Source organism: Megalobrama amblycephala, linkage group LG3, assembly GCF_018812025.1.
Source record: "Megalobrama amblycephala isolate DHTTF-2021 linkage group LG3, ASM1881202v1, whole genome shotgun sequence".
Taxonomy (NCBI): Eukaryota; Metazoa; Chordata; class Actinopteri; order Cypriniformes; family Xenocyprididae; genus Megalobrama; species Megalobrama amblycephala.
The window spans coordinates 52258733-52270995 of NC_063046.1; the positions used below are offsets into that span (position 1 = coordinate 52258733).

The 12263-nt window shown below is 41.3% G+C and overlaps 1 protein-coding gene across 1 annotated transcript in view; it reads left to right on the top strand.

Annotated features, from left to right (window-relative positions):
• The window catches only part of ppargc1a (peroxisome proliferator-activated receptor gamma, coactivator 1 alpha), a 48769-nt gene that overhangs the window by 16522 nt on the left and 19984 nt on the right, over positions 1–12263 (top strand). Inside the window, 5 exon segments of the mRNA XM_048186028.1 lie at positions 6003–6197; positions 7222–7380; positions 8095–9277; positions 10100–10145; positions 10332–10405. Coding sequence (XP_048041985.1) covers positions 6003–6197; positions 7222–7380; positions 8095–9277; positions 10100–10145; positions 10332–10405 — 1657 coding nt within the window.

Consider the following 12263-nt stretch of genomic DNA (forward strand, 5'->3'; position numbering starts at 1 on the left):
TCGTCTTTGCATCATTGTGTCACGTCTGTTTACATAAAGAACGAGTCCCAGCTAGTAGGCTATATCTCATGTGAGGATGCTGCAGGTTGCGGAACATTTATAGCCTTTTCTCACAGCAGCTGAAATAATTAAACTTATCTTTTTGATGGCAGATTGTATGGTATGACAAATTAACGTTAGAGATTAGACTGTACAGAAATTGAAATCTACAGGTAACGCTAATGCATACTAAATACACATAGTCACGCAATGCTGATGTTGTTAACACTAACAATTTGAGAACAAAGTATAACAACAATAATTTGCAAGGATTGATGTGATATGAGCTAAGCGATCATTAGGTTTAATCACCACTGGTAGCGCAATTCATTGTAATGCCTTTTTTTTCTCAGTTGTTCAGAACAAAAGTGGCAGATTTGTTACTTACTTGTTCAGATGACATTCTCTGGTGAAAATTCTTATTTTGGTCATACTTCCAAGACTACAATCTGTGATTCCGAAGTACAGTATCCACCGGTGACTGACAGACACACATTCTCCTCAAAACATTAGATTCATCCGCGCCGAGGAGCCATGCCAATGCACAATCCACATAAAGATGATAATTCCGCAAATAACTGCAATTGCAAGTTTCAAACAGAGATGGTGACAAAGAGACAAAACTTAAAGACTGCAGCTTTAAAGAATGTTGGTAACCAGACAGTTGACCGTAGCCATTGACTTTCATAGTATATATATTTTTTTCCATACTATGGAAGTCAATGAAGCCAACTGTTTGGTTAACCCATATTCTTCAAAATGTCTTATTTTTTGTCCAGCATAAGAAAGAAATTCGTACAGGTTTGGAACAACTTGAGTGTAGGTAAATTATATATATATATATATATATATATATATATATATATATATATATATATATATATATATATATATAATAGCTCTAGTATATATATAAATAACTCTAGTGTGTGTGTGTGTGTATTGTTTTTATTATTTGGGTTGCAAATTGATGATCAGGATTTCTGCTCATATTGTCCAAAATTTGCATGGTACATACACACAAACAGACAGAAAGGGGAAAAGGGGGAAGCATGTTTGACGTGTAATGGGAATAATCGTCTCACAAAGTCAAGGTCTGGTAGATCTTCCCTCACCTACAGGAGATGGAAGTCAAGGTAAAAGATAATGCATTTATTTAGTAATCAGCAAATAGCTTTTATCCAGTGGGGTGAGAGCGTTGCGGTGGGTTCTGATAAGATCATTTGCTTTCAGGTGTTTTGCTGGATACTGTACTCAGCATTGAGTGTAAATTGAATAGCATGACCTTTTGCAGCCAAATCAAATTGACTGCATTTCCACACACATTTGGTGGTTTCAATTACCATACATTTTTTGATATTGGAGTCTGTAACCCCACTCGTTTCTCATGGATACTCGAATGAGAGCAGGTGTTCATGATAAAACACACACACACACACACACACACATGCAGGCATGCAATCTGTATGCGCTTGTTTTGCTCTCTGCTTTCATACAGATATATTCAGGCAATTGACTCTTGTGCAGTTAACACATATGCTTTATTATAGAAAGAGAACTATAGTCCTGTCTTTCTCCTTTGTTGTCGCTCCTCCGCGCGCTTGGTGCAGTGCCGGTGATGATGTGCCCTGCTGCTGATATCAGGGTGACAAATGACGGGCCGCCCTGCGATTTGCTGCTTATAAGCCTGCTAACAGCCGAAAGGTCAGAGGGGGATTCGGAGGGTAACAAAGCACTTTTAACAAGAGGAAGAGGGCGACTTTACATGCTTAAATACTAGCTTTATATGTCCACATTTCCACATGCATGGCTGTTCCTCTGCCCTTCTGCGTTGGAATAAGACTCTGTTTCCTTTTATTCTCTCCTTTCCTCTTTGCTTGCATTTTCTTCGGCTGTCTAGCACATCATAGCATGATCACCATGCTGTATATGTTTATTCTCACAAAAGATTGCCTACCTCTGCAGATTCTGTTCTATTCACATGCACACTTCAAAAAGGAATAACGATGTGTGTTTTGTTTTGTTTTTTTCTTTTCTTCACTGCATTAAAATATTTAGACTCCAGCCCTTTAGGAATCCAAGCACCCTAGTGTCAGCATTATTGGGCAAGCTTCTAAAATAAGTAGTGCATCAATATGTCTGAGCACCGAAAACTAAGTTTATTCTAATTGCATTAGAAACAGAGCTGTGGACCATCTGTTGCACCACAGCTAAGAAACAGCATGCAAACTCATCTTTTCTCTCTTCATGTTCAGTGCATCCATTTAGATTATGTCAGTTTGTTGTAGTCCCTTTCATCTCTTTCACTTTGTGTCTTTCTATTTGCGAGAGTGATTATCTCTCAGTAGAAATTGTTTGTTTATGGTTCTGAATATCAGGTCATGGACACTTGCAACCACATATAAATTGGCAATATTATATTTTAATGTCCCTCTGATTACTCTTCCCTAGTATGCATTATTCTGATTGTTTACATGCTAAAATAAGCAATGGTTCATGTTGCTGATGAGTTTGACTGGTACCTGTTCAAGCTCCTGTTCGTGGTGTTCAGACAGAGTAGTCAGGGGGGTGGTAATGTTGGTTGAGGGTTATGAAAAGTTAATCTTTGCCATACTCCGTCTCTCTGTGATCATTGCCTCTGGAGCAGGCATGCCTCGGTGCCCAGCTTGCAGGATCATTTGCGGGGGAAATGAGGTTTGAAATAGTTCTAGTGATTCCACTGGCAGAATCCTATTTTTGAGTATGACATATGACTGCTGTGCCATTTACGTATACTGTGACACAATCTGGTTAGGCTTATTGAAGGAAGCTTACATTGGAATGTTTTTGATAATGTCAATATAATGTGTGACTTATAAAAGGTGTGGTGGTCTTTTTTTATTACAGTTCTAGATTTGTGACAAAAAATGCCTTTGCAGACCATGAATTAAATTAGTGTCATATTCAGTGCTCTGTACAATAATTCTCTCTCTTTTCCTGCACACAATGATATGACCAGACCCAGCTCACATAATGCAGCATGTTACTTGGATTTATTGGATTTATTTACCTCTGATATTTATTATCAGAGGTAAACTAATACCATTGTCTATGCTCTAGACAATGATAAGCCCCTTTACACCATCCAATAATCCTTCCCTCTTTCCATAAGGCCTATAAACCTTCAAAGTTTTTAAATTTTTTTCAAAACTTTCAGATGAGGCTTTGTTTAACCAGCATTCCAAGTTATAATGTACAGTTATAAGAATGACCAATTCTGCAGTCTCCATCTTGCATACCACCTCTATTCAAATTCAGAATTTGAACTGAAATTTAAAAGGCATTCTTAAACCATTTCTGAATGTCATACAAGCTTGTTTGTCACAAAAAGAAATTATAGACATATTGAATGGCACAAAACAATTTTCAGAGATGTGAAAAATAATTTTTTGGTTTCAGAAAGAATAAAAAGAGAAAGAAAATTCCATCAATCTTCACTTTAAACTTTTTTCCACATATTCTAGGTCATCCATATATTCAATGTTTTCCTTGTGATGGTGCAAGGCTTTGGTTGTAAAACCCACTCTGAGTAATTGACTTTCTAGGTTTTATTACCTGCAGAGTTTTCCTTCTCGGTCATTGCAAGGCCGCAGACACGCGGAAAAATACAAACCTCATATTTTACTATCTTTTTATTCTTTCGTTACCTGTGGGGTATTCGCTCAGATCCGCAAATAATATTGGGTGGATTTTTTTCAGTTTGCATTGAAGTTGCAATTAAGGGGTAAAAGAAAACCTACTTGTTATCAGTAGCATAAGTTATATCTTAGGAATACAATGGCTTAGGTGGAACTCAATAAAAGAGTTAAAGCAAGGACAATTTCAAAGACAGCCTGTCTGATAACAAAAGAGCGCACCTGATAATGAATGAATGGTTAATGCTGGCATTCCTCTGAAGTACTGGGAAAAGGACGGGAGCTAGATGGACTGTGACTACCAAGCGCTTGCCAGTGTGTTTTATGGCTAATTGAAGCATTTGTGGTAAAACAGCCATGAATGGCACCCTTTAGAATTAGAGCAGGTTAATATATTGTGATCCCACAATTAGCCCACGATTGTTAAGATCTGTTTAATTCGGTTGGGTCCATTAAGCGGAATGGGAAAGGTCCTTTCTATTTTTCTTCCCTTCTTACTGAAGGCCATTTCTCTTTGGAGCTGCCAGAGTCAATCGATGGCTGCGGACACGGCTCCAGAGGTTGCCAGGCAAATCCGACTACTCTGGCACTGGGCTGGATGTACTTTGCAAGTGTTGGTTACACTTTGAATTATGTGTCTGAATGGAGGACAAAGGTTATTGAGCCTGTTTCATAGAATACTGAGAGATAACCAATGTTGTAAGAGGAGTGCAGGTTTTGGCAGGACTTTTGATTGCTGTATAAACCCTGGAGCACCCTCTGTCATTCTAGATAAAGTCTGACCTAGAGTTCACACTTAACAAGTAGTTTTACTAACCACTAGTCCATATTTGCATGCATGCTGCTGTTGAGAAATCTCTTTCCGAAAAGAAAATCCTCAATTGAATAAAACCTTTTTTGCTGTAAATCAAATGATGAGCATCTAGGGGAAGTCACCTGAATAACCAGGATTATAATTAGCTGGAAGGAAATACTTATTGTTATTGCCCTCTGTTTTAGTGGCTGCCTGGGTTTTTATGAAGTTGCAGAAGACAAATTGCGGGAGACAGCAAAAGCGTAACTCAAAGAAAGGACATTATTAGCCAACCATTAAACAGCAGCAGGCTAAGTCACAGGCTGTGAATTTCTTTCTAGCTGCTTTACGTCAGAACTCAGGTGTCCCTGTGAATGTTTTGTTATCTCTAGGAAATATGCGCTGATATCAAATCCAATACAGAATTAGGAAACATGTCCCAAGGAGGGCATTATGGACTCGTTTCCTCCCTGTCAGTGCGCTAATCAAACGTTAGCATTATCAGTACTGAAATCTCTTAAATAGAGTGAGATAAGAAAAAAGGCCTTGTTTTGGTGTCTCAAAAGCTGCTCCCGTGAGCACAGGGACATGCCTGTGTGTAATCGTGGGAAACTATTAATAGAAAAGGGATCAAACGGGGTGATCGTTGCACATGGGACTGGAGGCTAAGCAATGCAATACTTCTATCTAAAGAGGACAGTCCCCCTGCAGCCACCACGATTGTGCCCGAACGCTATCAGCAAGCGATGCTAATCCGGTGGTGTGCATAAAAGGATTTGTTCTTGTTGGCCTGCATACGCCACGTCCCCCAGCAATTTTGGTGTTTATCTTTTGCAATTGCTAAGTCCCGTGGGTTTTGGTGCTGGAACTTCCAGTGCCTGTGACTTTTCCACAGCCACCGCTCTACAGATACTGCCCCTTCTGTGTTACCATCTGCAGAAGAGACAGAGACGGGAACATCAAAGACTGGAAGCAGCGTTTAGCGTTTAGCATTTGATTCTGTAATCACACTTCATATGCTCAAAAAATATTGCATCTATTTCAGTTCACAATAAGGCTCCTTATCTATGGATTGCCAGCTTGAATTTTGTTGATGAGCTGTTTGAGACATCTGAGTTAGGGATTGGAGGAACTTAACTTCCCTCTTATTGTTTCTTACCTCTTTCTCGCTACTTCCCTGGGTAGTTGCTGTGTGTCAGCTCAGTTAATGGGTTTCTTAGGGGAGATATTATTTTGGTCCAGTAAGCTGCATGTTTAATGTATGACTGACAGTGCTGACTCATGTGGCTTAGGCAATTTGTAGTTGAAAGAGATTTTGTAGTAAAAAAAAAAAAAAAAAAAGTGTATGCAGCAAGAAAAAAAATCTCCATCCTCTATTAGTGATTATAGAGCACTGCTCCACCCAGTCTGAAAACAAAATCCACTTCTCCAGACTAAAATGTCCTATTTTCTTTCACTGTTCTTTCTCTTTCCCCTTTTCTTTTCACCCCCTTAAGAAGATAGATGAGGAAAATGAGGCCAACTTGCTGGCAGTGCTCACAGAAACCCTGGACAGTATCCCAGTGGACGAAGACGGTTTGCCTTCGTTCGAGGCCCTGGCAGATGGGGACGTGACCAATGCCAGTGATCAGAGCTGTCCTTCCACCCCCGATGGCTCGCCACGGACCCCAGAGCCAGAGGAGCCTTCCCTGGTAAGAGACGCTCCTCCCGTGCTTCCTGTGTGCCCAATCCTATTTCGCCATGAAGCATGGCCCTCTCATTCTGTTTCCTTCCCTAGCTCTTTCTTGGTCCCACAGTGTTTCACTTTCCCTGACTCCCTCTGTCTGGTCTTCACTAGACCCAGATAAGGAGATGCTGCAGGCCTGTCACCAAAAATGGGTACAGACTAGCCAGACAGCAACTCTGGCTGCCTCCTATTGATGTCTGTGCACAGAACATAACCATAGCCTGTTGAAAAAGCAGATCAAAGTAGATCAGTGTTTCTGAGGTGTTAATTGCATTGTTCATTACTGCAAAAAGGAACATGCACAACACTGTCAAGCTGAAGCAATGGAAAATATGCTGAAAGAATCGAATTTAATCAAGTAGACTATTTTAATCTGCATTTTCTCTAATGAACCAGCAGTAAACAGCAAAAGTTGAAATCCACATAGCATTTGTTTTGTTGTGTATCAGCACATTAATGCTCATCACATCAGAATCCATAGTTACATTCTGAGTATCACAGAAAAAGCATCGCACCTGCTGTACCTGACATACTGCCACAATATTAGGCTAATATATCTGACTTATATCCTACAAAATGAAATCCTTAAAGTTTAAGTTTGCAGCACACATATATAGTCATATATTGCATAAATGATTTTTTCCCCAAAATATGCACATGATACTGCTGTCATCAAATGAATTATTTTGTCTACTTACAAGATGCTTACAGAGAGAATCTTATGAAAATAAGCATGTAAATGGCTTGCAAGAGACAATATTCTCAAACGTCAGAGCATGGTGCATGGTAACAACGCCACGGTCATGGGTTTGATTCTCAGGAAATGCATGAACCGATAAACTGTATACGTTGGATGCAATGTAAGTGGCTTTGGATGAAAGCGTCTGCAAAATGCATAAATGTAATGTAAATATTGTTTGGAGTTCTTTGCATTTTGTATTAAATTCATAGCTGTAATCCTTATGATCTGTTTCTCTGCTCTGTTTTAGCTGAAGAAGCTCCTCCTGGCGCCTGCTAACTCCCAGCTCAGCTATAATCAATACCCAGGTGGCAAGGCACAGAACCATGCAGCCAGCAACCAACGGATCAGACCAACACCTGCTGTTGCCAAGGTAGCTGCTCGCTGCACTTCTTGCATCAAAGGCCTGGTGTGTGAGCTCATCTGCTAGTTTCATGTAATTTTTCCTTTCTGATAAATTATACAAATAGTCTGCTCCCTCCAGGGAGCTAAAGCTTGATTAAGTTGTGTCTGTGACGGAGGAGTTATGGCTGTCTCATCTAAAATTTCGTTACCCTTAATGACGTTCAGGACTTCTGAATGGCACCATCTCATTTCCATGAAAAAAGAAAATGTTGAGTTGTCTTGATAGAATTAGCATTGTTGTCTCATTGTCACAAAAACAATGATTTATTACCACAGGCCCAGTCATGTTGTAAACTAGAAAAATGAGTAGTTATTTGAGGTCAACATCATGCATAATTCTCTCCCCTTCACACAAACATGCTCACACACATGCGCAACTCTCTTTGAGGAGTTAATTTTCCATAATGACTTTGACTCCTCTGTTTCTGGAGCTCTGCACATGGCAGTATCCCAGAGGACACCGCTGTCTCCTCCTGCTGCCTGTGTGTAGATCTTCCTGGAGCCGTCCCAAGACCTTGTAATTAAGATGATGGGCAAAGCACACTCACGTTGCCTTTTGGGAGACTAAACCACCTCTGTGCTAACCCCCTGTTCTAATCTCCCTATGTTACCAGTGTCCCCTGTTACATGCCATACTCATTCTGCCCCCTCTCTCTCTCTTTCTCTCTCTCTCTCTCTCTCTCTCTCTCTCTCTGTCTCTCTGATTCCTGTTTTTTAGACAGAAAACCCTTGGAACAGCAAACCACGAGGGGTCTGTCCCAACCGGTCCATGAGACGCCCTTGCACTGAGCTGCTCAAGTACCTCACCTCTAGTGACGAGGCCTTCCAGACCAAAGCCAGGGAAGCCAAGAGCACCTGGACAGGTTGCGTCAAGGACAGGGGAGGGGCTTGCACCTCTTCCTGCTCATCTTCTTCCTCTCCATCGTCCTCGTCCACCTCCTCTTTCTCGTCCCTGTCGTCCTGCTCCTCTTCCACCGCCTCCAAAAAGAAGACATCCTCTGCCTCCCCATCATCACAGCAGCAGCAGCAGCAGCAGCAGCAGCAGCAGCTGGCATTGCAGGCCCAGCGAGGTGAGAGCCAGGCAGCCGGCACGTGTAGTGTGGCTGGTGAGGGGGCGGGAAAGTGGCGGCGGTGTACTCAAGGGGAGCAATCCGCTCCCGTTGTGCTGTCCCGTGGAGGCGGCTGTGGCCATGCTTGCTCCGGCGAAGAGGGGAGGCTGCCAGGCCTGCAGCCAGCTGTTGACCCAGGCAGCCTGGCCGCTGCCCGCTTTATTAGGTACATGCACTCTTACTCTCTCCCGCCTAGAGAGACGGGTCATGCAGGCAGCTGTGGTCATTGCCTTGAGGCAGGCGGCTTGGCTGAGGCTGGCCGTGCTAATAGGCACATCACAGTGACCATTAGGAAAAGGAGGCAAGAGCTAGAGCACCCCATGCTCAGTCAGCTGCTTACCTCCAGGCCCAGACCGGCCCGTTACCGGGCTCACCTGCAATTGCCCAGTGTCCCCCAGAATAAAAGGCGAGACCTACCTTACTTGGCTCCTAAAGACCAAGAGAGCCACGGACACTTAGAGCAAGCTAGTCATGAGCACCCTAGAAAAACACCTAGCTTACACAAACAAACAATTAGTGTTGCCGACACTATTGAGTGCTCAACAGATCTTAAATTAGACCTAGAGAGCTGGTTAAGCGTGCCAGAACAGGTGACAGGAGACAGCTTGCATGATCTGGTGGGCCAAGCCGGGGAGGATGTTTTTGAATATGTCATAGGCAGCCCCATGTCATTCTCACAGGGCCTGCCAAGCCCATTGTTCCCAGACTCTTTAGTTCCAGAGCACACGCCCTCCGACTCACAAAAACAGGCACTCTGCAGGCACCTTGATGACCAAGTCCCACCAATGTTAGGTAATCATTGCTGCATCCCTGCCCTCTCTCCTTTGCCTCTCCTCCTTTAACTGCTTCCCAGTTTGACCACACACTAACCCCAGCGCTAACACAAACCTAACATTTACTTGGGAGCAAAAACAGAAGCAGCCAGCCACACCATTCACTCCAAAGGGTAAACCTCTGAATTGGCACAAACCTTTGTATGTAGATTAATTATAAATGAAAGATGTGGTACGCCTGTAACACTTTGAACTATCACGTGCCCAATTTCAAACTCAGATCTGTGCTGAAAAGCTTCTTTGTCAGGCTGCCGTAATATAGCTGTCTAACTGAGAGATACTCCCTAGCTGCAGTTGGAGACGGTCGCAGCCTCAGGCAACTGCACACGCTTCCTTGACTCTTCTTTCTTCCTCTGCTTTGGTTTCAATTGCATGCAAAATATCTTCTTGTTAGACATAATTTTAGCAGTATGAAACATTTGTGCCATTCTTTTTCATGTCATAGTCTGTTTTACGTTTTCTACTCATTCTGACTGTTGGAATGTGGTGGACCTTGTATGATGGGCTGGGAAACTGAACACATGCCATCACTCCATCCTGCCTCACAAAGTATGCAGTCAGATAAAGACAAAAACTATGGGGTCAAGTTAATCCAACTATTGGTTTTTCTCAAAATTTCTGGCTGGAGAGTCATCTAGCCTTTCAGTGCAGGGTTGGATTTGCAACATCATTGCTGTCACTGATTGAGTCTAAGATATTTAGTTGTAGATGTGGACCTGAAATATCTTGGGCACAGTGTGAACTAGTAAATTAATTACCCATGCTCCTTTGTGTTCTGCAGCCAAACCAACCATCTTGCCACTTCCTTTGACCCCAGAGTCTCCAAAGTAAGTGAGAGAGTTTTTACACAACTTTTGTAGAGCAGACAAAATCTGAAAAAAAAAAAAAAAAAAGAAAGAAAAAAAAAAAAGATGAGGCATTTTTGTTAATTTCATTTCCATTTGTAAACTCACACAAACACTTTCAGCACTCCATTTCTGTTCTCATATATTTTTTCCCCCTTTGTGTTGCAGTGACCACAAGGGATCTCCGTTTGAGAACAAAACCATTGAACGCACATTGAGTGTGGAGATCTGTGGAACCCCAGGTAAATAAACACAGGGTCTTTGCTCATTACCAAGAAAAGAAAATGTAATTTGTACCAAAGACAAAAATCCTAACTTTTCAAAACAGACAAATGAATGGCACAAAAGCTCCCTCTTTCCTCCATTTGTCTGATTGTTAATCTGAAATATCTTGCTGTTTTTTTTTTTTTAGCATTCAGTAGTAAAGATAAGACTTCTTTGGCAAAGGGCAAACTCTCCAACAAGCCTACTTTGATAGTTTAATTAAACCAAAGGGTTCAAGGTGAACTGATGGAACATGGTCAGAATTTTACACAGTCCTCCATTTTTCCATTCTTTGTGTGATTTATTGGAATTTGAAGAGTTAATATTCTCTCTTTTTTTCATTTAGACTCTAATGCTTTTTGACTGGGCAGCTCACTGCTTCAATACATCAGAGATAAACTGTTGTGACATGATTATTGTTTTAATTGGTTTTGCCATGCAATTTGGTTTTGCCAATATTATTAGCATCTTTTTTCAGAGAGTCTGGCAATTTGATTAGGGACATTAAGGTAATTTCCTCTGTTAATTCTGCTATTTATGAAAAGGGCCCATTTGTGATATTGAGCCAAAGCATTTTTAATGTAATGTAAAGAATATATTCCCTCTATATTTCCTCTTCGTCTTTTCATATATATTTTTTTAAATTTTAAAGTAAATTATACCCACTAAGTTTATGTCAGCTAGGGCTGAAACACAACTCTTCAGCAGTTCTCCCCTTTCTCACTTTCTTTCTCTCAGCATAAATCATGCAGGTAATTATTTCTGTATCCCCCATACAGAGATTAATCATTCCAGGTCAATAAAAACAAAATGGCTGCCCTTTCCCTCTCACAATGTGTCATGGTGAATGGGCAATTGGTATTTACTTACTACAAGGTAATGGCCCTCAGTGTGCAGTTTTGACCTAGCCGTGGGGGTAAAATGTAGCTCTATGTCTGGTGTATTTGCTCAAACATGGATTATGTCATAAATGTTTAGAGAAACTACACATTTTGAGGAATTTTGTCACTTCTGCAAGCCATTCATGTTCTTTATTCCCTGTATTAAATATGTGTGTTAGCTTTAAGACTAAAAAGTCATGTGAGGTCACCTTTACAGCCTCTTATGCAAGGCTAAAGGATTAATTTATCTCTGTATTTAATGCACAAGTTTGTGCCTACTAACCTGAGGCCAACTACAGCACTGTTTAATAATAGTAATAAAATAAAAAAAACTCAGGAAGGCTACACTTTTTTTAGTAGAGACACTCTTATACAATTCAGATTTAGGATTCGGTACTACAGCTATGTTGAGGGAAAGTGCTTTGAAGTTGAAGTTCTCTGATGAGGATACGTTTACATTCTCCTAGTGTCTGCTGTCCTATAGACTACCCTAAGCCCTTCATACTCATATGTGTTTACTGATAATCATACAGATTAACTGATCAGTGTACAAATCAGTGTAAAGCCAGATGAGACTTGAGTCATAAAATAAATTTCCGTTCGTGTAATCATGACAGCAGTGTGAGAAGCCATATTTATGGAGCTGTTGAATTAGAAAATGGCCAGGTGTTTCACTGCAGAGCAAAACACCTTGACACCTGCGGAATAGCCAGCGCTATGAAAGTGCCAGATTTAATACCATTCCCTAATCCCCATCCCTCTAATAGATTAACTTGAGCGGGGGTTCCTTTAATTACGGTATCATATGACACCCAGGTCAGTCTGTGTTACGCTCCTTGTGTGGCATTTTAAGATTACCAGGAGGATCAGTTCTGTAAGCTTTAAGTAATAATTCGTTCAGAGGTCCCTGCGTAATTCACACCCTGCCAGAAACAGACGAGAGAACCCAGCAGTA